The following is a 26,746-nucleotide window of genomic DNA, read 5'->3' on the forward strand; positions in this document are numbered from 1 at the left end:
AAAATTTTAATACGGTCATGACAATTGAAGTCATCGAATATTTTTAAAAAGTGGGAGGACTGTCTCAGAATTGCCTTAAATAGTACATTGTGTGACAAGGAATGAAACAAAACGATTTCAGACCAGGGTGAAGTTGGCTGACATTACCCGTAGTCAGGAACATACAAAATTTTTCATGATTACCTGCACTGAAACTTAAAGTTTCAGGTCAGCAGCCAGTCAGAAACAAGTTAATTTTCGACCAATGGTGTGATCAACTATTAAATTGTCATTTGCAATTTATAATTAAGCAGAAACTATAAATGCAATTTATTATTGACAGTAATGTTTATAAAACTTAATTATAAAGTCAGAACTGTCATTTACGTACATAAAACGAACGGTCTGAAATTACTATCAAACAAATGACAAGTATCAGAGTTTAAATTGCGGAAGCCTTCAGTCAGTGGGCAGAAACATTATTTATTTCTTCCCAAGGGACGAAACGTTTGTTTCTGCCCGTTGACTGAAGGTATTCACAATTTACTTGTTTGCTAATATTCATTCGCGGCATTGGACTGAAATTAGTTTGTTTCGGTTGGGTGTAGACACTAAAACTTTAAGTTTCGATGTTCGTATCAGAACGGTAGCACGACTTGTAATCCGCGCATAAAATTTCCGCGACAAAATATTCCCGGACTAAATATTCAAGAGACAAAAAATCCGTGACAAAATATCCTGTCGATAAATCTTATTCAGAAAAATATATTTCAAGTGAAAAAATAATTAATGGTTTTCGATAAACGGGTACTGTACCATTCCAAACATATGTGTTGACCTATTCCCAAATTAAACCCACCCAAAATCTGTGAAAAAAGGGCACAGTACGATTTCAAGCATATCTGTTGATCTATTTTTAATATCACACACTCAAATTTTATGTGCAAATATATTAAACATTTCTGATAAAAGGGTACCGTACTATTTATATGAAAAGTATTTATATTATAAGATATTTTGTCTATCGGATAAAATGTCTTCGGATATTTTGTCGCAGATATTTTGTCTTCGGATTATAAGTGACGGTACTATCAGAACAATTAATTTTGAGTTTTTTAAAAAATTTACTTAATTTTAACTACTGTATAATTTTTATTGGTGTGAAGGCTGGTACTCGGAACCAGCGAAATATTACCAATAAATTAAGTTTTGATGAGGATCGGATGTGCCTTTAATTATTACACTAAAATTACTATGATTATTATTAATTATTATTATTTAATGTGAGTATGTAAACTGAATGGACTCTGGTATTTGATGCCCGATTATTAAATTGTTTATTTATGGTAATTTTATTTGATAATGATAGTAAGATGTTGCGTTGTGTAATATAGTGTAACTGGAGAAAATAAGCATTAAGTATAAGATTAAAATAGTAAAAAATACAAACCCGTCACCATCGAGGGTTATTGCGGTGTCAGCCAGTACCCGGAGAACGAGACCGACAGTTGCTCTAGCATGACAGTCGATACCGAGCAGACAACTCTCTTCAGCATCCTGTCGACCATTGCAGGACACAACTACCAAGTAACGTGTTCTTCCCGGATGCACGGACTCCAGCTTCACGGCCTGCAAAACGATGAATAATTTACACATCATTTTAAATACAACATCTATCATGTAATTTTATTATTATCTAAATAATATACCTTGAACATGTCAATAATTATAGATAAATAGGGTTTCAATAAGACTACACAGCTTGCATTTTAATGGAAATATTTATCATCTATTAAACGGAACTATCGTGTTTTCAAAACTAGTTTTGTTTTGTTAAATATAGTGAACTTTATTTTTTTTTAAATTTTTATTTTAATGCCGCTGGTTATCAACCTTCTCATTGGTATCGGAATTCTTATATATGTAGATTTACTCCTGTTGGATATAACTCCATACAATATCAAAGTTTTTTTGTTCTTTATGATGTTCTTTAGAAGAAAAATATACGAAAACTCTAGAAAGAATTTAATTTTTTTCGTAATCAACGACGGGAAGATCGGAAGAAATCAAAAAAGTCCTGAGAAAAATTAATTTTTTGAATTCAGACCCATATGCAGATGGTGTAGATGGGTGGAGATGCCGCTGTCTATGTAATTTTATGAAGAGTAGCCCGTAATTTTTCCCTGTAGGAAATAACCCATCACAATACGAACGTTTTTTAACTTCCCGCTAAGAAAATTGAAAATTTTCAAAAATTCGGGAAGTTATTGGTTTCGGTCCGATTTGCAAAAACCGAAATTCTATCAAATTTGGACGTTTTGAGGTTCTAGGAAGCTATCCTGACTAATTTCACGATGATGTCCGAGTGTATGTATGTGTGTACGTACGTACGTATGTATGTATGTAAATATTCATAACTCTTGAACGGATGAACCGATTTTGATCGTTGAGGTGTCATTCGACGCGGCTTGTTAATGTCTTGAGGCCGTAAAAATTTGAACTTAATCGGTAGGGTGCGTTCAGAGATATTTCAAAAATAAAATTTTTTCAAAAATGTTTTATTTGGATAACTTCCAATTTGCTCGATGGATTGATTCCAAAATCTAATCAGCTCTAAAACTCTATAAGCCGCGTCGAATGCCACCTCAACCATCAAAATCGGTTCATTCGTTCAAGAGAAACCGTTGACGAAAGAATTCAAAAAAAATTTTTTCCTTGGTTTTTTTGAAATTTCTCAAAAACGGCTGAATAAATCAATTTCAAAATTCGACCAGCTTTAGAACTTGATAAAACGCGTCGTTTTCCACCTCAACCATCAAAATCGGTTAATTCGTTCGCGAGATATCGTGGAAGAAAGAAATGCTAAAAAATGGTTTTTTACAAAACAATGGCATACAAAAGTATTTGCGAGCTCGAAGAGCTCGAAAATATATTCACAATAATGTTTTCGAGCTCGCTGAGCTCGAAAACAGCGGGAAGTTTTGGGGCTGGCCCGCAGGGTCAACTGACAGACCGATTTTTGTTTATTATGATGTCCTCTAGTAGGAAAAACCCTACAAAGTCCCGAGAAAAATTTATTTTTCGAGTCCAGACCCGTATGAAGATAAATGAAGATAAATCAGGATAAATGAAGATACACTCTAAAATCAAGTGTAGTCGAAATTAACACACTTGCCGAATAACATTGAAACGCCATAAGCAATCTATAGACTTTTAACACACCGTGAAACGTGTTTTAAGTGACTACAAAAAACTATAGTTTTGTTTATGGCCTTAAACATAGAACACATTTAATGTGTTAAAATAATACACTTGTAACCAAGTACCTGAAGATCGGAACGTTTTTTGCGGAACGAAAATAAAAAAACGAAGTGAAAAGTAAAATATCTACTGGATCTAGATTTCCAAAATGCTTCGCACAGATGCTTGTATGTCAGCCGAAAATTGCAGACACCCTCAATTATCTCTCGTTACCTCAAGCAGTCAAATTACGTGAATTTTTTTCATTTTCCGATCCTCAGGTACGTTTGTAACCCACTTGATTTTAGAGTTTTCTCTATGAAGAGTAGCCCGTAACTTTTTTTCTGCTAGGGATAACCACACAATATTAATATTTTTTGTTCATTGTATTGTCCTTTGCCCAATTTATCTCAAAATTCATTAAGTTCTAAGTCTTGGTGAGCTCTTTCGATTGCCGCCAAAAAAGTTCAAATCGGTTGATTCGTTCCAAAAATATCGTCGAACAAAAATGATTTTTTTTCAGTGTCGTGTATGTTTTGACGGCCTAGCAGTTTTTTGAGCTCGAAAATTCACAAGTAATAAAATTTTCGAGCTCCCTGAGCTTGAAAACAACAGGAAGTTTTTGATTTGTCCCGGGTCAACTGTCTTTCATATTTATTTCATATAAAAATAAAATAAAAACATCGAATTAAATTATAATTTATAATGAGACGCTCGGTAATTTACAGAAAGTAGTTACGATTTAATCACATTTTCATGTGTAATAAAAAATAACATAATAACAACAACAACAACAACTTAAAAATTACTTAATAATATATAATCATCATTATAAAAAGTGACAGGATGTATATATTTGCTCGTTATATTTAATATTTCACTTTCATTAGACTCGTACAGGATTTCCTGATTTGTTAACTTTTTTATCTAATTTTATTTTCTCAAGAAAAATTTCATGATCATGACTAAACATATACATTAATCGACCATAAAATAAATCTATCTTTTGAGAATTATTTATATCTATAGGCACGTACACATGTATTTAATTTCCTAGTTCCGCATTGAAAGTTACGTTAAGGATTATAACTCATAACTGTAACTATAATTGTACATTTAGTACATATATATAATATATATGCCGTAAGATGCTTTCAATTTCAACAAATATTATGAATAAAGTTACGCAAAAACAACTACTCATCATAACTTACAGTGTTAAAGTAATAAAGTATGGGAGAGTGTACATCTGATACCATAAATGGCAGCGGGTTAAGGAGACGAGTAAACTCCTTTTATAAAATAATTAATAAAGGCGTATGCTACTCGTGTTTCCTTTAACGGATATAATTATCCAAAGATGTATTAATAGAGATAATTAATGCAACGAGTTAAAAGACCCTCAGTTTGGCTTCCCAATCCATAATATGAACATATGTATATATTACTATTAATGTCATATATATAATAATAACCCGACTTAAATAACATCACAATGTCAATGAATGAATTAATGCCCCAGACGCGACAATTACTTGAACCTTCTTACAGCAAATAATAAAATAATAATTGTATTCTTTGACTATTTACATTTTATCATAAGATCTCACGAGACCCCAAAGGTTTTTTATTTATTTTTCATTAAATATTTACAGTCAGCAGACCGTTAATCATAAATTCTATATCTGGTCAAACGACTTCTGCCTCATAATTAATGACCAGTTGATATGAAAAAATTACTTTACATTTTAGATCTTTAACAGAATGAGACGATCGAATTAACCGTTTTCACGAATCAAACTCTAGATCATCAAATAGAATGTTGTCATTTATCTAATGAAATTTTACTAGTTCGAAAATTTCAATCCGTTTCTAAAAATGGTTCTTCAGAAAATCTCGCAGTATTCGAAAAAAAAATCTCTTAAAATGTAATTCAACTCCACAGTTAGAAATTTTGTGTACTTGTGTTAAAAAATGATTTGGTTCAATTTCTTGTGTTGATTTTCAACTCAGAAATCTATTAATTGAACATAAACCGTTTGTGTTATTATGTACCTGAAGATCGGAACGTTTTTCGCGCAACGAAAATGAAAAATTTATGTAATTTGACTGCTTAAGGGGTAGTTGGGGGTGGCCTGCAATTTTCGGCTGACATACTAGCGCGTGTACGAAACATTTCAAAACTCTAGATCCAGTAGACTTCTTACTTGTCATTTTGTTTTTTGATTTTCGTTTCGAGAATAACGTTCCGATCTTCAGGTACATGTGTTATTTTACTTTGAGTGATTTTTTTATGTTAAATGATTAGAAAAACTGTAATGAACACACATTTATTGTGTTATTCGAAAATGAACACAAAATTTGTGTTGTTTAGCGAAACACTCCCGCGCGTTTCTTCATTATTATAACCAAGCAAAGCATTGCAGCAGCATTGACTGCAAGGAAACTTGGATTTTAATTGATTTACAATTAAATATAATCGTAGATAACTTGAATATTTTCATGATCAGGTTCAATGATTTTTTTATTCTCATTTTACGGGAGGATAATTCGTAGCTCCGTTTTTTAGAAAAATCACTGAAAATCGAACTAATTGTTCGCTAAATTGACATGAGGTGTACTAACATTACATCCATATACTTGAGTTGGTTTAGTTATGTGCTTATATTTATTAGTTAATTTTAATCCGAAAAGTCTGTTAAATTTAAAAAAATTTTCTGTCAAAATAAAAAATTTTGTGTTCAATTATTTAACATAAAATTTGTGTTAAACATCAACACAAACGCAATGAGTTTAGCTAATTTAACACAAAATTTCTAACTGTGTAGAGAGAGACAAAATAAGACACTATTTTTTTAATTAAAAATATTTTTAGTCCTCAAAATTTCGCATGGCACAAAAAGTAGATAAAATTCAATTTTCTTATCAAACCAATCCGACAATCTATTGGATGACTTGTATTCTTTGCGTTCCCAATTTCTGGGGACTTATTCGAAACAGGAATAAAATCCATTAATGAATCAACTTATTACAATAATTAATATCATGAATAAGTTATAGTAATTAGTAAAGCAGAACGTGGCAATGATTCTCTAACGTCCTCGTAACCTTTGAGCACTTGAGCTTATTAAATAACTAATTAACACACATACTCCTACTAAATAATTATTATAATGCGTTAGGATTTTACTCGGTCTACAAAAATATATAATAATTGTAATTATTATTAATATATTTAATACTAAAACTTTCTCATTTATTGGAACCAATAAATAATTTTAAAAAAATAGACAGAGTTTAATATTTAATACATGATAAATTATAATAAAATGATGTATCAAAACGCCTACACAGTAAAGAAAGTGATCGCCCACAATTTGACTAAAATATTAAAATATCATATTAATATACTTAAATTTATTCAGATAAAAATAGTGGACTATATCCTATCCTACAAAGACGGGAAAAAGTAATGAAAGACAAAGATAAATACAAAGGAACCTACTTCCCATCATAACTCGTTGTTAAAATAAAAAAAGTAACAAAGCAAAACGTGATAAAAGCTTATGAATAAATATAGATGTGCATTGAAGTACATCGTATGATCTCTTTTGAACCTGTGATGCATTTAATAATTTCCACACACGCTATACTTGTTAAAGCCGTGTGTATTTAACTTAAAACCTATTTTCCGTCAGATCATTGAGGTTACGCCTACATAATAATATCACACATATATACATATAAATATAAACATAAACGTATGTATCGTCTGTTAGATTGGTTATAGACATATACCACGGAAGTGTTTCCGCGAACACACCCACGTGTCTTTCTCTGAATAAAATGAGCTGAAAAATCAGTGACCAGTCAACCAGCCAGTTACAATTGATGTCAAGAGGCTTGCTAAGGTAACATCTCTCTTGATAGAAATATTTATCTCGAGGTAACACGATCATGACTTGCCAGTCTACACCACTGGTGGTTAACTTTTACGCTTATACCTGGAGTACAACACCACCATCACCAACACCACCAACAATAACAACAACAACAACACCACCAGTGTGTATATGCATTCTGCAACTGGTTGGTTAGTCTGGAGGATGATAACATCTCCAGACGGTCGTTCCTCTTGACTCGTTCGCTCTTTTGCTCGCTGGTTATTCGCGACTTGTGTGTATATGTACATTGTATTGGATTGGATAGTTGTGTTGGTTGGTACTCTGGTCGCTCACTTGACGGTCTATCGACTCACCGGGCTTTTGCAGATGCAGCAAAGTAAAGGCAACATGCCTGATATGCCTCTTAAGTTATAACCGGTACCAATACACTTACACTTATAAACTCAGTTACAAGTTATACCTTGAGTTTGCTACCCATATGGACGTCCCCTTAAGACACTAATGCAACCTGGATGAGTGGAGTCCGCGTGGTAGCGCAGCCGCGTTACGCACACTCCGCTTCGGTTGATTAACACGGAAAGCCACATGTTTAAAGAGCCATTTTATAGTCGCGGATGAGTTGCGTCAAATGGCGAACGAACTAACTCAAGACATGACTAGTCGATGAGTGCAATAAGGACGTAGACATATATACATAGGTATATATATTACATTATACATGTGAGAAAAGATAGAAGGGAGCGCCCGTGTACGCAATCTAGGAGCCAGGAGTTTGCTGGATGAGTCCAACGTTCGACTGAGGCCAACCGGTCCAACCGGGCGTTCGCCAATAAGAAAACATCCGAGATCAACCTGAGACAAAAAGTTTATGGTACCTGAACCTGAACCAGTCGACGCCTCTTTTTAAATAATCTTACATTTATTTTTATTTATGCTTTTATATATTTATCGTTTTACAGAGAAACTAATTATCCGGTTTTATTTTATAATAATTATTGTAATTATTGTTAGTGCTCTTATTGATGTCGGGCTAATAAACTAGCGAATAGTATGACCCCATTTCCATATTTAATTTGAGGCTAGTTTACAGCTAAGCCTGGAGCAAACGGCAACTTGAGATATTATATCTCTCAATAGGTATAATAATATGTAGTGTTGTTGTTATTGTTGTTGTTGTTGTGATGGTATAGTAGTTGTGCCAGTGGGTTGATGTTGCACATAAAACAGCTAAATGTCATGAAATAATATCGAGTATCGATCGCGAGAACCGAGGACTATCCTCAACACGAGAGATTGGAATGGAAGGGCAAAGAGGAATTTGTGGTTTAATATCTATCTATATATGTATATATATAGATGTATGTAAAGATTTATAAAGGTATCTGTGGTAGAGTTTGAGTTTTAGTTGAAGTTTAAGTAGAATGTTGTACCTGTAGAGTTTAAAAACGAGGCCACAGTCTCTAACCGATATCTGCACGTGCAATAGACATCACGATACGACAAATGTTACTCTATACCAGCAGCAGCATCCAGGATTATATTCACTTGTATGAGAAGATTTAGAAGCACGTTATTTATAGATACTTGTGAAAGTACTTAAATGTAATCCCAGTTATTTTAAATGAAAGTGAATCTGTCAGAATATCATTACCATTATTGTAACTTATAACGAAAATTATATTTATTTAGTTTTACCATAACTGTACGCATCGCTAATTATTTTCTCTTTGACACCTGTCATAAAAAACAGACGACACATTTTAAATACTGAATGATAGAAACTAAATATTTGTAACCGTTATCCTTAGCCGTTATTGTGAAAGTGTCGTCGCAGCATAATCCTGTCACAGAACTATGCACATCGTCTAATATAAGAAACCGAACTAATGCCATGAAAGTAAAACCATGAGTCGACTTACACTAGAAAAGTCGCCAAGTGAAACCAATTCTCAATCATATTTCTATTCAAATTCATTTATATACACGGAGAAATTATTCTTCTTTGAAATGCTATAGTACTATGGCAAAAGCTGGACCATGGTGGCCACCTGATGGAAATTGGAATAAATATTGCGAAAATTACTATGGCCATAGTACACGGAGAGAAATTTATGGTACCGATTACAATAAATTATGGGAATGGTTCCCATAATGTATGGTAACCGGTTTTATTGAAATGTCGGTTATAGTAACCGTTACCATACCATTATGGTAATGGTTACCATGATAGTATGGTAATGGTTACCATATATTATGGTGATGGTTACCATAATATATGGTAACCATTACCATAATATTGTGCTAATGGTTCCCATAATATATGGTAATGGTTACCATAATATTGTGGTAATGGTTACCATATGTTATGGTAATGGTTACCATAACATATGGGAACCATTACCATATATTATAGTAACGATTACTGTAATATTATGGGAACGATGACCATAATATTATGGTAATCATTACTATAATTATTTCACATGCGATATGGGAATTGTTACCATAATTATGGGAATTATTCCCATACTTATGGGAACTTTTCCCAGAAAGTATGGGCCTATATCCCATAATTCCAAGTAATCATTACCATAACGGTATGGGATGATATTTCATAAACGTACTAGGAACGGTTACCATAAATTTCTCTCCGTGTAGTGATGTAAAGCAGAGAAATTGTCGGACAATTGATGTACCTGAAGATCGGAGCGTTTTTCGTCGAACGAAAATAAAAAAACAAAATGAAAAGTAAAAAATCTACTGCATCTAGGTTTCGGAAATATTTCGCATAGACGCTAGTTTGTCAGCCGAAAAATTTCAGCCATCCCCATTACCCCTTAAGAATTTTTGATGTACATGCAAAAATAACAAACTGGCGAGGAAAAACAAAAAAAAAATAAATAATTGCTTTATTGCACGCCTCATAACGCAAAGCGTTTGAAGTAGTGCATTACTCTCAACATGCCCAAGTCAAGCAATTTTCCGAACTTAAATTGCCTGTTTCATTTATTTTTGTCTTTATTCGTCGCCATTTTGTTATTTTTGCATGCACATCAAAAATCCTATTTCAGCCGGTTGTTGGAGATATATTGAATCTAAAAATTCAAAAATTTTCTGTTTCAGATTGTTCATTTTTTGAATTTCAACACCAAGCGCAGACTCACCTACAAATCGAGACGTTGTAATCGAATGTTTTTGTATGTTTAAAATTTATAAAATATAGAATAAAATTTTTGTTAATATATTTCAATAGCGTATTTATTAAGCCTAACAAACCCTACATGTATATCTTTATTCATAATCTTATTAAAAATTCATACAAAATAGCTTTTTTTTCGCACCTTCAAAGTAGAATACTGCCTTAAGTCACCTTTAAGTACTCGCGCAAACTTTTTGAGTAAAAATTACCCATAAAGTTTAGTACTGTAAGAACATCTAGCTAGTAACTGAATTTTTACCATCTTGTTATTAGAAATTGCACTTCATTTACATGCTACGAGCAATATATTTTACAATATGCATGGAAGAAATTTAGATATTTACCCCATGATCTGACAGTATCAAACTTTTCGGGTGATTTTTACTTAAAATTTCTCTGTGTGTAATGAAATTACATAAATTGTTTTCATTTTCGTTGAACGAAAAACGTTACGATCTTCAGGTTCATGACAACTGACGTCAATTGACCCACGAAAAATTGGCCAACGATCATTTTTTTAATTTAATGGCAGTTTTTGCGCCACTTTGATTTTGCTCAGAAAATTATTTTATAAAAAAATTGACCGAAAAGTTGATCCAATTACTTTTGACGTCAATTGTCAGTCAATTGCTCACGATCTGACTACATAAAAATGACAGTCATTTTGTATCACTAGACCATAATAATTTTTGCAATATTTATTTCAATTTTCGTCAGGTGGCCAACATAATCCGGCTTTACTATGACACCATAGCATTTCAAACAAGAATAATTTACCCGTGTACTTGTATCTAATTTCCACATTCGTTGCCAAGAAAACTGAAAAAAAATTTAATGAAATTCGAAAGGTTTAAATTTTCAGATAATAAGAGGTACTAAAAATTCCATTAATCAAGGCCTCAAAATTGTTGTATAATTTATTGTTTATAAGTAAAACGAGTTGTTTGTTATAAGAAAATAACAGGCCATCGTTATTTGATAGGATAAGATTTTTTCCCGCAAACCACCAAGTCTCTAGTTACACAATAAACTCGTAACTGCCGACATTGTGTTTTTGAATTCTCGTATGGTCCTTCTATATTCTTATTCTGTTTTTATTAAATTTCATAACAATCCTTAGTTATTATTACAGTTACTATATTTAGCAATTATTGTAACAACCTTTACTTGTTTTGCCGTATAATTTTTATTTCTTTTTTGATCAAACTCTTAGCCTCGATACATATAACATACAACTGTAAACAGTTATCTTGCGCAAACATAAACCGCCGACTATCAACTACCAACAACTTTTCATTACACTTAATATTCAACTATTTAATCAATAAATCAAATAAAAGACAAATCGTTCATTGTAAGGATCAAAAAAAAAAAATTGTAATTAAAATTTTTTATTTGATCAAATGATAATAATATAAGAAAAATATGAAATATAATATTAATAATAGTCTGTTGAATACCAACAATTCATTTATCATTACGCAACACCTTTAGTCATTGTAACAACAAAATAATTATCTGACAGTGAATAAGTTTTCAATTGTTCTCTTGACAAAACTTTACGGTCTATGTGAAAGATAAATGTTTAGTTATATTATATACATTTACATGCGTAAATAATTGCAACTTTTTTTTATAATATTCTGTATAAATAAGCAGTGAAGGTCATAAATAATTAATTGTCTACTTTCAAATGTTTATTTGAATTTAATAAGTCTTTTTCACTGTATTTCCTTTTCGCACAACAAGGCAATTTATTTGCCGTCTCATTTGTGATAAACCAACTAGTCATTTGTTTAACATTATCTAGCACACATACATGCTGACTAGGATTTGCGTGATAAACACACTCTGTTTTTGATACGAATTCGTGGATGTAACCAAAGTCGCAAAGAGGCGAAATTTCGCAACCGGCGGAGTACAGGTGCCTGAACTGTGTTTCCAATAGATACTTTATTTTCGGATCCTTTACATATATGTGTGTCGCATTTTCTAACAGCTCTTTTAGCTGCGCAAGGTGGATGTCGTAATCCAGATTGCCCTGATCCCAAGCGATTCCGAAATCCTGTGACTCGATAAAATAACTTATTTTATACTGTTCCGGTAATTCATTCCAGTTAAATGGTGATTTAAAGACCCCGCTGACGTAAGATGGTGTACTAAATCCAACACGCTGTAAACTCATTACACTGAATTCTTTTATTGTAAATTTATTATCTGGAATAAAGTACCCACTAAAATCTATTATTACGTCCATTTTTATTGGCTATTATTCTATCTTCTAATAAACGTTGCAGTAATTTCAAAAAATTTTCTCAACAGGAGGTTATCAGATATTGTCGGCTGAGTTTTTCGGAAACACTATTTGTAAATACAAACTACAGAGTGCACAATTAATGCACTACTGTGTAGTGTAACAAAGTGCGCTGTAATTAGTAGATTTTATAAGAATCTACTATTGTATTTGTCCTCATGACGCAACTTTACAAAAATTTTAACATTTTCTATCTAATTTAGTCGAGAAGGTTCCAAAAATGCCATTGGTTAAAAAATTTATATAAATATACATGAATTAACGCGCCATTCTCCTACGATAGGGTCCATAATTCTACACCGACCGTAATGAAAGTTCGTATACATATTCTTTAGCTAAAGAGATAGGTTCAGTTCGAAAATGAGCAAAATCGGTCAATTAGTTTAGAAGCTATAGTATTTCAAAATTTAAAAAATGTCAAAAATTCATATTTTTACAGATTTTTTCTTCAATAACTTTGGAATGTAACAACTTATCGATTTTCTATCCAATGTTTATGAAAGCTCTTTAAATAAGCTTTAATTTTCATCCCTACATATATGCCTGGGCCAAAGAAATTATTTATTTTATTTTATTTATTAAAATTTTTAGGCCCTGAAGCCTTAGCTCTCTAAGGGCCTTACAATAAATACAAAATAATAAATATATATAGAGAGGCGCAAAAATAAATTTCATAATAATAATAATAATAAAAATCGATCAGAAGACTATTTTTTTATGAGCATGACATTAAAATAAAAATAACTAGAAAACAATGCGGAATTCGAAAAAACTTTGTTAGAAATAACTTCTAAGGAATAAAATTGTCTACAAAAAAGGTCCAATGATATTTTGTAATAGGTCTGATAGTTTCGCCGGAAAGGTACGAAAATCTCGAAATTTAATATGAATTCGACTTCAACCTCGAATAACTTTTGAACAAATAGATTCCTCAAAAAATGATAAGAATCTTTTTTTGTAGAGCATTCAATGCCCTACAAAAATATGCCTGCCAATTATTCCTATGACGCATCGTTAGATACTTATAAAAATCAGGAGACGTAAAAAAAATTTTTTCCATGTTATTCTTATGGAAAATAGAAAAGTGCGATGAGGAACCTCTTAATGTCAATATTAAGAGCTCTAATTTTCACAGGCGTCTTTTTTTATCTAAATGAAACTTTTAAACCTGTTTCTGAGAAAAAAAAAAAGTTTGTTATTTTTTGGATCACCCTAATATATGCCTTTTTATTGTTTGATAATATTTGTTTGTTTAAGAGAAAAACTCGGCCAAAGTTTCCATTTACTGCGCAAGTGCAACAAAGATAATACCGTTCATAGACTTGAGTATAATAAAGAGAAAAGTGCAAACCCTTTAATACATAAAAAAAAAATTTCTTTTGTCGGTCTGTCTGTGTCAATTATCACACAGCAGTAATTAAATCATTTGTCAACCAGGTTATACATTTAATATATCGACATAAGTATCAAAGTACTAATTTTAAACTGCATTAAACTTGTTAATTATGCCATCAGAAATTAACCATTCTTTTTGGTTTCTAGGTAACGGAAGTTTATAATTTTTTTCATGCGGTAATAGCATATCTAAATTTTGAAATACATCACGTTCAATAACCCATTGATACATTTTTTTAGCATAATCATAAGCACAAATATTATTTTCCGGGTTTTCATGATAAGGGCAATCAGTTCCCAAAATTTCACTCTGACGAAACCCAAAATCAGTCAAACAAGTAATGCGTTCTGCATAAGAATCTCCAATTATTTGTAATAAATTCGTTTTAGCCACCGGACTGGCGACATAAATTAACTTTCCATTGAAATAATTTTTCAAAATTTCTTTCTGCCGACTAAAATCAAAAGTACAAAGTTTCCACGGTATTCCATGTTTTTCTTTCAATTGATTGTACAGATATTTGTGGAGTGTCGTTAACTCCTTCCAATCACACGGAGGTCCAAAAACACCAGTTACTGCTAACTGATTCCCAATAAATTCATTATCTGATAGCAAAGAAAGTAAGCCAAACTCTTTGATAACAAATCGCGCACTCGGTACTGTAAAGTAACCGAGAAAACTTATAATAACAACTTTTTGTTCACGCTTAGATAAATGATTCATTGTTATTACGCTACTCGTGTGAAACAATTATGACGTTTAACTAGTTATTGTATAAACCTAATTAAATATGTAATACCTACGATTATCTCATCTAATAGATAATAAAAACTAATTAAAATTTAAAATTAATAATAACAATTATATTATATTGTTACACTCGAACGGACAACAAAACCCGTATGTATTTTTAAAGGTAACTGTAAAAATAGTTATCTCAGTAAATATATATTGTGCTGTTGGATTTACTCACCATTTTTAAGGTCTCCTCGGGTCTGAGCAGGTAAAACATGGACTGCAGATGCTGTTGTATATCACATCCTGCTGCGGATACCCGCCGTGATGGTCTGGCTCGTTCATTTGGTGGCAGGACCAACGCTGCGCCTTTTCCCGCGAAATAACACTCGCTTAAACTACAACAGTGTCAAATAAAATAACAAATAAATTATAAAATACAATAACCAATTGTATATTTAAATGACATTTATCACAAAGCCTCGTCTCAAAAAGAAAAAATCTTAGTAGAATTTATTGCATATTTTAGATTTTATCAGATTTCTGCAGATTAACAGAAGAAAAGTTTATAAAAACTTTAAAACTTAATTATGATTTCGCAAACTTGTGCATGTTATCAATCAGTAAATCAACAAAACAATAAAAGTTTTCATTAAAACGCACGTGTTTAGTGATAAGCTTCTATTGTTAAGTTATCGCAGTGTTTATAAATGGTAAAACCAAGATATTTATTAATAAAATGTCACGAACAAAGACATATACAGGCAGATCGACGTATAAATGAGTAAGGAAGAGTTAGGGTAGACGTGGGGAATTCAGTTTTTTCTTTATAAGTGAAAAAAACACGTGCCTCAGGACGATCAAAGTTCATTTTCCGATACAATCGCGGTTTTTTTTAAATATCTCATGAAATATGCAGATTAAAGGAAAAAATCATAGGAACAATTTTGTAGGAAATTAAATTCTTGACAAAAAAGGTCATGTTCAGTTTTTTTATAAAATGTGTATTTACGAAGATATTTATAAAAAACTTTTTTAGATCTTAGCAATTGAGGATTTTAAGAATTACGAATGTTAAAAATAACGTTTTATCTTAAATAGAGACAACTTCGTAGCTCGTAACACCATTAGTGCTTTTTATAGTTTCTATATACTTAGAAAAATTTTATTTTCAATATTTGAAATCCTCAAAACGCTCAATTCTCCATTTCTAAAAAAGTTTTTTTAAAATATCTTCGTAAATACACATTTTATAAAAAAAATGAGTAAGACCTTTTTTGTCAAGAATTCAATTCCCTACAAAATTGTTCCTATGACTTTTTCCTTTAATCTGCATATTTCATGAGATATTTAAAAAAAACCGCGATTGTATCGAAAAATGAATTGATCATCCTGAGCCACGTGTTTTTTTTACTTAAAAATAAAAAACCAAATTCCCCACGTATTTCCTCACTAAAAGAAGCTTTTTATGTCGCGTCTGGGAAATTTAATTCTTAACGAGCACCCTAGTAAGAGTGCAAGTACGGAAAAGACAACAAGCACTATCGATCTTGAAGTATCCCCTTGCTCTTTTAAAGCCGCTTCATTATGCATTCGCACGGATTAAATAGGAATCCTGACGTTTCAAGTTCCACCATACGGATTTAGTATACAAAAAAAAATGATAAAATTATTTCTAAAGCAACTCGATGTTCTACGTATGGTTTATGCATCCTTTCGCCTTGACGAGCAATCGCTAATGCGATTGTGCAATCTCTTGGACCCGATACCCAGACAATCTCTTGCAATCACCATCAGCCATGAATAACTTGTATAAAAGAAAATAATAAAAAATAAAGAGATAAAGAACAAACCAGACATATCGATCGTACAACTAAAACTACCCTTTCTCAAGCGAACACCCTCAACTCTGTAACGCTTTTCTACACCCTAAACGTTGTCTCTTGATCCAATAGATCTCTGTCAGGGAATAAATAAACCCCTGAGTTAAATTAATGGTTTGCAATTCCGATGTGCGAAACAACTCTCTATTTTTTTTTCAGATTTATCCTAAAAAGTGAAAGCTTTTTTGGGTGAATTCGACTGCAGTGAAAAATACCGATAAATATTAAATGTAAATGCACATGTATATAAATTTTCGACTCTAGTGCAGATCATAAAACTCAGTATAATAGTTCTGATGTTATGGCTTCTGTATCCAAGCAACCATGTCCGGTTATTTCTCCAACACAACCACTCACGTGTGTATTGAGACTCGTTTCTTATACTTGTACCTATAAAAATATAATAAAAAAAAATTGTCCAGGTTAATATATATATACTATATGGTATATATATGTGTATATAGAAGAAGGTACAAAACAAGTTTAAAAGATATCTCGAGCTGTGAATTTAAAAGCTAAAAAAACGTATGGTAGGAATCTGTATGGTTGTTAAAATTATATACAGCTGGATTCTTAACCATGGAGATATTAGTCCCTCTTTTATAATTTTCAAATGCTAAATAAATTTAAATGGTTAAAAATCCAGCTGCATTTACACTGACAAGTGCTGAGTACTCAGTGAGCTATAAAAATTCATAATTTGTAACTAATGAAGAGAGGAAAAAGAAACTAACGAATGAGTATAAAAAGCCAGTTGTTATTATTATATATTTTAAAAATAAAAAAATGTGTAATGGATAGATGGCATTCTCTTGAAAATTAGCAGACTATTCTCAAGGGAAAATTGAGCTCAAGGTCTACACTTCATCTCTCTAATCTTGCTTTTGCCCCACGTCTCTTTCTCCCGTGTTATATTATACTGTGCGTTCCTATGCGGAGGAACAAAGGAAACAAGGCTACGACCTTCCCTTAATGTCGATCTCTCGTAAAACCAGACTAAGATACTGTCACAGGCACGTGGCTCCAATGAATAAGGGATCAGACTCCAGAGAAAGTTGAGAAAAATTAGGGTTAAATCACCGCCAAAAGAACAAAATATTTTTTTTTACTCCCATTGTCTGGGAGTTGATATTCTTAATAAAAATTAAATAGACCGAAATTTCGGCGGCTGCCTTTCGGACTGAGATAGTCAACAATTTCGCAAGGGTCCAGGCGAAATCTACTCGGAATCTTATTGCCTGACATTCAGAATCCCTAACTTTGGGACAATAATGTATACATTTATATATATACATATATATAGACAGAATCGTTAAATTCAAAGATCCTCAAACGGATATGCTTTATATTACACTAGAGGTTTACCCAACCGTAGAAGGTCATAGCGAAAGTAGTTTGTGATTTCAGAATAACCAATATCTTTTTTTTTACAATAATTCCTTTTTTTTATTCATTCAAATTTTTTTTTATCTATTTTCTCTATAATTTATTTTATTACTTCAATTTTTTATAAACTCATTTCAATAAAACGCTCTCTCGCAATCTAAATCCATAAATAAATTCTATTAAAAATTCTTCTTGATCCATTTCTTCAGTAAAAATCAGCGCATTAGCATTAAAAAAAGACCAAGATAATTAAAATTTAACTCAAATCCCTTTTCAATTCAAATGCACAAACAAAATTAAATTTTAAAAAACTATCCCTAAGCTATTTCTCTACTAAAAGCCGCCATATTACCATAAAAAAGGGTAGCCAACTCAATTAGATATTTTCCTAACCCCTTTTTCATGTTAAATATGCAAATAAAATGTAAATATGTTGGTAACCCTGACTCTTTTATTTTTTTTTATAATTAAACACAGTAACTTATAAGAATGAGTGTGAATGGAGCATGATCTTGAAGTTAGCATACAATTAAAAATTTTCAGATTTTTTTTTCAACAAATCAATTACAAAAAAAAAATCTAAAAAAATGCACATGTAGAAAACTAAAAAAACTACAAGTGCAATTTTTTTAAATGATTTATTGTTTAAAAAAAAAAAACAAAAATTATAAGACGTCAGCTAACTTCAGTATTATAGTAGCGGACATCAGACAAATTTAAAATTATTAATAGAGTAAAAAATTAATAAAATAAAATTAAAAAAAAACGCGCATTTAAAAAATTTTGAAATTAATAAGAGGATTTTTTGTAAATATTTTTTTTTTAATTATTTACTCTATTTATTTATAATTTCAAATTCGCTGTCTGCTACACTCACACTCGTTTAAAAAAAAATTTTATTTATCACTGACACAAAAATTAAAATCAGCAACCTTTGATTTTAAAAATAAATAATTAAATTTTTAAACCTGTTCGCTTAAAAAAAATGTATAATTTAAATTAACACTGCAATAATTTTATGAAACTCGTTTATAAAATTGCAACATAATTACATAAAGTAAATAATGAATAAAAATATTTGTTTATTGATAAAAAAAAACGATTACCTAATATATTGAATGTATCCATGTCTTGCGTGTTCAAAGAGGAATCCGGGATTCCTCATGATGTTTTGAAAAACCATTTGATCCAATTTCAATTAACTGATAACATCCATAGTAACGATAAACATAAAATATTTAATTTCAATGCAAGCATTTTTTTTACGTTGCATCACTATCAACAGATAACTTTTAACTATTTTAACATCAACACGCGTAATTACTTAAGATCCAGTAGCTCTTTTTATCCATCCAAGAATATTTATTTGATAAATATACAAAACACTTTAAATGGAGCACGTATTTTTTTCAAATCTGACAACTTCACTAAAAATATTTTCAAATAATCACATAATGTGCTAATTATTTTTATTTTTAATGAAATCACTGGCAGTTGAAAGTGAAATTGAAATAATTGGAGTAATTATTGTATATTTTTTTTTTAAGATTAAATAAATATAAATAACAATATATGTGAACAAGGCGAACGTTGCAAGGCGACTGATGACGAAGGGAAAAGGCTAAAGACGAAGAACTGGTATACCCAGATCTAAAGTTGTATTGTATAAAATGGAGGGAGAAGTTTTAACCAACCAGCCAGTCGGTCTGTAAGACTACATACAAATATATATATGAATATATATATGAATATACAATACTATAATACAAACAACTGTACAACCCCCCTTAAAAAATATATTTATATATGAGAGCTTGTAAAACATAAGATACCAGTGATAATTATTGACCAGGTCACTGTTATTCTAATTGTTATTGTTATTATTATTGGGGTAATTGACCTTTAAATCAGTGAGCCGGTATTTGAGTACAAGGAAACTGATGACCGATGAGTCAAAAAAAAAAAATAATAATAACAAGACCGAAAAAGAATGAGGAAGTGGGTAAAAGATTAAAAAGATAACGGTTTCGCGAATTTGGATAAAATGTTTAGCGGGAGTTCAATGGCTTTTTAAAAATAAAATAAATCGGGTATTTAAAAATCCGATGTATATAAGAGGTAAAGTTAAAAAGTATTAAATGGTGAGGAGATAAGAAGTGTACGGTAATGACTATTATAATAACCGAGTAATTGGACTTTCGCTTTTGTCGAGTTTTAAAAAATCCGGTGTGGACATAACTTACTTTTAATACTTTTTGCACTAGAGTTTTCTCGTAGCACTTATTAGCGAGTTTAAAGAGTTAATTTTTAAGATATTATGCGGTAGTTTAAGAAGGTATACCGTGACGTACAAAACGATTGACGTTTGAGAGTATAATCAGGCATTAAAAGGAGACATTGATGTGAGTGAATCATCATCAAGACACGACGCTAATTAAATAGCACTATCATTATCAGATATTTTTAATAATTTTAGCCTTGTCGATAGATAATGATCCATTACAAGTAAGATTTTTTTTTTTTAGTTTGCTTACCTTGTAATTACTCATTATTATTTATAAATATTTAGAGTTTTTTATAAATTATAGAGAATAGAAAGCTACATTGGGTTATTTAATAAAATAATTTATTCATGCATCTTTGATTCGAGTGATTATTTAAAAGATTTAAATCGACAAATATAATGACTATTTCTTTACTGATTTTAAATTACAATAATGATAAAATTATTTATTTTAACTGCTACTTTTTTAAGTTATCAACATTAATAGATACTTTCTCTTTGAATCTGCAGATCAATTTATTTTATTATACTAGTTGTTTCAATGTATTTTTGAAAAAAAAAAAAAATTGAAATTAACAAAGAAATGGAAGAAAATATTTCAAGTTTAAAATAACAATTAATATTATTTTTAAAAAATTATTTTCGTAAATTCTAGAGTTAAATATTTTTAATTTAAAAGAATAAATATTTATACAGCAATTATTTGCAAAGCGGAAATTAATTACAATTCACTTAATAATTTTTTTACGAGTGAATGTAGCAGACATATAACATATCACTAAAAACTTTTGAAATACGAATAATTTTGTGGGGTAAATTTCATGTCAAAATATTCAGTAGTTTTTAATTGATGCGTTCAAAAAAAGACATCATTTTATAGATATAGATAATTAATGTAACGAGACCTAAGTCCACCTCCGCCGACCGGAGGCCAATTCCTCACCCTTTTGGGCATACTCGCGATAGATATATATCCAAGTAAATGTTTAAATTTCTTTTTTATTTGAATGATAAGTTCCCTGATTAAACAACTGAATTCGATCGAATTAAACAGAATTAAATTTTTAATTCTATTTAATTCAGATAAATTCTGTTAATTCGGTACCTAACTTAAAAATGAATTCTGTCTAATTCGGCAGGAAAACCAGAATTTGTCAAAATTAAAACGAATTTAAATAATTCTATTCGGTTTAATTCTGATTAATTCGAAAATAATTCTCCAATTTCTGGTTCTGAATCTGAATTAAACTGAATTGAAACGAATTTGAAATTTTTAAATCGGGTTTTTTCTGTTTAATTCAAATTCAAATTCAAATTTTAAATTCAGTTGAATTCCGTTTTGCAGAATTCGGCAGAATATAACAGAATTAAAATTTTTAATTCAGTCGTATTCAGTTGTTTAATCAGGGTTAAAACAATTACAATTTTTTTATAAATTGCAATTAAAAAAAAAAACGCGCCATTTTTAAATATTTTAAAAAGTCATTTAAGGGGGATAGCCACTGTGAAATTTCAAAAAAAAAAAATTTTTTTTTTTTATTAAATTAAAGTGTATATGTTCAAAAATATGTATCTAGAGTTTTATATGAAAATTCCGAATATTTTTCAAGTTATAGTCATTTTTTTGACAGCACATCAACTGACCGTTGCATCGACTAAAAACTTTAAACGCGTTTTTCTCGAAACTACTTTTTTTGAACTGGTGGCATCTGTAATTTGCATAAATATCAACCGATTCGCAACTTTTTTTTTTTTCGTATTCGTCTATTCAGTAGCTAAAGTTGCACGTAGGAGATTTTAAAAATTTTGATTTTTAAGATTTTTAGGGCTGTTTGAATCCAAAAAAATGAGAAAAAAAAACGAAAAAATTTTTAATATGTCGCCATTTTTTTTCAAATCCAAATTTTCAAAATCTCCTACGTGGAACGATAACCACATGCATACAGATTACAACGCCGTTTGTTTTTTTTCTTTCTAATAATCCGTTTTTGAGTTAAAGATGACACCGTGGTGGGGGAAATTTTTTTGGTGCTCCACAAAAATGCTTATAACTTTGTAACAACATGATATTTTTTAATGAAAATTTAGGAGAATTATCTTCAATGTATACTTTATAACATAAAAAAAACCGATCCCCAAATTCTTTTATTATTCCAGTCAAAAAAATTCCCGAAAATCACCTATTTTTTCGATCCTCACAGTGGCTATCCCCCTTAAAAAATTAAAATTTACTTCTTACAATCATTAAATTTCTATAAAAAAAAAAAATCTCACCTTTTACAACCACGAGCATCCTCTTCATCAGTCGGCGCTCCAGCTCCAGAATCCTTTAAGAACAAAAAAAAACCAAACATTTAATAAAATATATATATATATATATATATATATATATATAAGTAGGTCAAAAAGTTACGACGATTGAACGGATTATAAATATCCTACTAGGTCAAAGACAATTTTAAATCAACCTGGATTCAATCAGCTCTCAATCATTAATTAGTAACACTAAAAATAATAAATATTAAAAAATTATTTTACATTTATCTCCAAACTGTATCTCAGTTGGATCGTATGGGACCGACGTGCCCGTCGACACCCTACATCATAATTATTATTATAATTATTTAGATGATGACAAGAATGTAAACATGAAACATCTGGACTCGGTAAAAGATAAACCATCACATAATTATTTCTCAATAAAATCATTGTCTTCACATGACAATTTAAATTCAAATAAAAACTAATAAACATTTTTTATAAAAAAAAAAAATTTCTGTCACTAAAATTTTTTTTTTTTTTCATTATCACAAAACATCACTCGATTTTTTACGTAGCGAATTTTTCATTAATTAAACACAGATGTAATTATAATAAATTTGTATCCTCGATAGATCCAATAGCGTTGAGCGCAAACTGATTTAAAAAACAAGAACAAGAACAATAAGAATTAAAAAAAGACAAAGAGAAAAAAGTTTACTATGCTCGTGCGCAATTTTAACGTACTCATATGTTTAATGTGTACAAACGAGTGTTACATACTAGAAATTGTCTTGTAGATTTAACTTGAGACAACGCCAAACAATAATTACGTCATTTGTAAAAAAAACAACATGCGTTTTCAAATAACAGACATTGAACAGTTTTATTATTTAAATTAATTTAAATAAAATTTCTCATTATTTGTATAATGAGACATATTTATTTTTATTTCATTTTTTAAAAATTAATTTTAATGATACTTGGCATTAATAATTATTTATGCTCGCCAAGTTATCAATATTTATTATATTTTATTTATAAAATATATTTATTTAACTGATTTAAATATATATATTTTATAAATATATACTCGCAGAGTTCCAATATTAGAATCTCCCTTTTCCGCGAATTTAAATTTAAAAGTAAAAATAATAATAAAAATAAAAGGATTTTTGTTTGGGGCGTCGGTTTATAAAAAAAAAAAAGTCATGACATTCCTGATGGCGCCTTTGGACCGGCCGGTTGTTAATAATTATTTAAAATTAATATCACGAGTTATTAAATCTATAGTAATAATAATTATAATTAATAGCAAGTCACTGTCAACAAGTCGATTAAAAAAATCAATAAAACCAGAAAAGGAATAGGCCTTTGTTTCGAATAAAACCTGAGCGCGAAACAAGTTGGCATCCTTTGTCAAAACACTGGTGAGATTTAAAGCTCCCGGTTATTTTTAAAAATTTAATTATTTAAATAGGAGACTATTGTCTGTCAAGGAACCGGAAGTTGGGTTTTAAATAATAATGGGATGTTAAATTTATTATTTAATAAATATTTAAACTTACAGAGCTCTGGGGCGAGCTGGAGACACTCGGCGAGCGTTGCACTGTCACCAAAGCCATAACTTTATTATCCACTTTGACAGTAATCAGGATTTATTTTAAGCGCGATTATTTCTCGCACTAAAATTAACTTACGTCAGGATAATTTAAACGTCAGGACTAATAAAACTATCATATTTCGCGGACGTCAAACGGCATCACGTCTCCAACGTCCATCTTTCATTGGATCCGTAGCTTTCAATTCTCTCGTCAGAGTCCGCCAGCTGACAGATGGCGCGCATGCGCGCTAACTATTTTTAAAATTCTCCCGCTAGAGATGCGCAGAAAAATTAAAAGGATATTCAAACTGCGCATTACGTAGTAAATTGATAAATTGTTTTTACTAAAACGTGCTAACCAATAATACGTACCAGCAAAAGTAAATATAAACTAATTAAAATTTATTTATTGAATAATTAATTCAAATAAACTGCAGCCTGCACTTGAAATAATTAATTAATTAATTCACGGTATTTTCCATCGTCATGTCGAAAATTTTCACACCGACAAATCAAATAAGATTAACAAATGTCGCCGTTGTTAGAATGAAAAAAACTGGCAAGCGTTTTGAAATCGCTTGTTACAGAAATAAAGTCATTTCATGGCGTAATAATTTGTAAGTTTTATTTATTTTATTTAATAACCACGCATTTATGACGGAGACATAAATAAGTACTACTGATCAATTCTACCGTCACATTTTATGTCAACAAATATTTAAATTCAATCACAACTACACCAAATTATTAAAATTTACAGAAATAAATTTTATGATACTGAAGTTAGCCGACGTTTAATAATTTGTGGATTTTTTTTAAACGATAAATTATAAAAAAAAAATTATTTGAAAAAATTGCACGTAATTTTTAAAATTTTCTACAGGTACATATTTTTAGTTTTTTTTTTTTTGCAATTGATTTGCTTAAAAAAAATTCAAAAATTGTTTATTGTCTGGTAATTTAACGAAACTGAAGTTAGCTGACGTCTAATAATTTATGATACTGAAGTTAGCAGACGTCTAATAATTTTTGGATTTTTTTTTAGACGATGAAAAATTAAAAAAAAAATATTTGAAAAAATTGCACCTGTAGTTTTCTAAATTTTCTACATGTGCATATTTTTATATTATTTTTTTGCAGTTGATTTATTGAAAAACGAAAATTCAAAAATTTTTAAATGTCTGCTAACTTCAGGATCATAATAATTTTTGGATTTTTTTTTAAACGATAAATTATAAAAAAAAAATTGCACGTAATTTTTAAAATTTTCTACATGTACATATATTTAGTTTTTTTTTTTTTTGTAATTGATTTGTTTAAAAAAAATCTAAAAATTGTTAATTGTCTGGTAATTTAACGAAACTGAAGTTAGCTGACGTCTAATAATTTTTGGATTTTTTTTTTCAACAAATCAATTGCAAAAAAAAAAAAAATAAAAATATGCACATGTAGAAAATTCAAAAAACTACAGGTGCAATTTTTTAAAATACTTTTTTTTGTACTTTATCGTTTTAAAAAAAATTCAAAATTATTAAACGTCGGCTAACATCAGTATCACGTAATTTGCTGCAAATAATTTTTTTTTTTATTTTTTTTCATGATCATTAAATGGTAGCAGATACTTGACACCTTGTTATCAGTAATTATTGGTAAAATTATTTTATTTATTCTAGAGAAAAAGATATTGATGAAGTTTTACAGACACATACAGTATTTTCAAATGTCTCAAAAGGTCAAGTTGCAAAGAAAGAAGATTTGATTGCAGCATTTGGTAACGACAATCAGACAGAGATTTGCAAAGAAATTTTATCTAAAGGAGAACTTCAAGTGTCTGATAAAGAACGTCATTCAGCATTGGACTCAAGTTTCAAAGACATTGCTACGATAATTACCGACAAGTGTGTAAATCCTGATACCAAACGCCCGTACCCGGTTTCGATGATTGAGAAGGCGATGAAAGATGTTCATTTTTCAGTAAATCCGAACCATAACTCAAAGCAGCAAGCGCTGGAGTTAATTCCAAAGCTTAAGGAAGTCTTGCCTTTGGAACGCTCGCGAATGCGAGTACGCGTTATAATTCACAGTAAGAACGCAAAGAAACTGAGGGAGAAAATGGGCCCGCTGATGAGCGAAGTCGAGAACGAGGGATGGGAAGGCGGGAGCTTGAACTTGACGTGTCTTATTGATCCTGGTCAGTACCGAGAGATTGACAAGCTGGTGAGATCTGAGGCCAAGAGCGCGGGTACCGTCGAGCTGCTGGATCTCAAAGAAGTCACTGAAGGGGATAAAAAGTTGGATTGAGTACTGAATGTCTGACGAAGAGATTTGTATTTGATTTAAATAATAAATATTTTCTACAGAATCTTGATTAGTTTACTACTCATTTATAATTATGATAAATTATTGACACTAATTAATAAATACATTTATTTATAATTAATTTTATAAACTTAATCAATAGAATTAATGATACATTTAATTGGTTTATGATTCATAATTGACGGTATGATTGATAAAACACCTAGTCTTTTAATCTCGAGCGTCTGACACTAGTGTAGATTAA

The 26,746-nt window shown here is 30.4% G+C and overlaps 2 protein-coding genes and 1 long non-coding RNA gene across 4 annotated transcripts in view; 2 read left to right on the top strand and 1 right to left on the bottom strand.

Moving 5' to 3' along the window:
- The window catches only part of LOC130664403 (protein phosphatase Slingshot), a 47,588-nt gene extending 23,203 nt beyond the window's left edge, over positions 1-24,385 (bottom strand). Inside the window, exons 1-4 of one of the 2 annotated variants that reach the window (XM_057464241.1) lie at positions 24,149-24,385; positions 22,596-22,648; positions 15,007-15,166; positions 1,430-1,608 (exon numbers count right to left, since the gene is read on the bottom strand). In XM_057464241.1, coding sequence (XP_057320224.1) covers positions 1,430-1,608; positions 15,007-15,166; positions 22,596-22,648; positions 24,149-24,205 — 449 coding nt within the window. In that variant the 5' untranslated portion in view covers positions 24,206-24,385. Of the gene's footprint in view, positions 1-1,429; positions 1,609-15,006; positions 15,167-19,143; positions 19,603-22,595; positions 22,649-24,148 lie in introns of those variants that run through there. The other variant, XM_057464242.1, reaches the window with a different exon arrangement.
- LOC130664407 (uncharacterized) lies at positions 941-10,300 on the top strand. Its single transcript, XR_008989400.1, has 3 exons — positions 941-1,262; positions 1,374-1,659; positions 10,248-10,300. It is a non-coding gene; the product is annotated as an uncharacterized LOC130664407 (long non-coding RNA).
- Positions 24,386-24,513: 128 nt separating the features above from the next.
- On the top strand, positions 24,514-26,545 carry LOC130664405 (ribosome maturation protein SBDS). The gene is made up of 2 exons (XM_057464244.1): positions 24,514-24,800; positions 25,857-26,545. Exons 1-2 carry the CDS (start codon positions 24,670-24,672, stop codon positions 26,482-26,484), a joined length of 759 nt encoding a protein of 252 aa, XP_057320227.1. The 5' UTR covers positions 24,514-24,669; the 3' UTR covers positions 26,485-26,545.
- The last annotated feature ends 201 nt before the right edge of the window (positions 26,546-26,746 follow it).

The sequence above is a fragment of the Microplitis mediator genome, chromosome 3, assembly GCF_029852145.1.
Source record: "Microplitis mediator isolate UGA2020A chromosome 3, iyMicMedi2.1, whole genome shotgun sequence".
Lineage (NCBI taxonomy): Eukaryota > Metazoa > Arthropoda > Insecta > Hymenoptera > Braconidae > Microplitis > Microplitis mediator.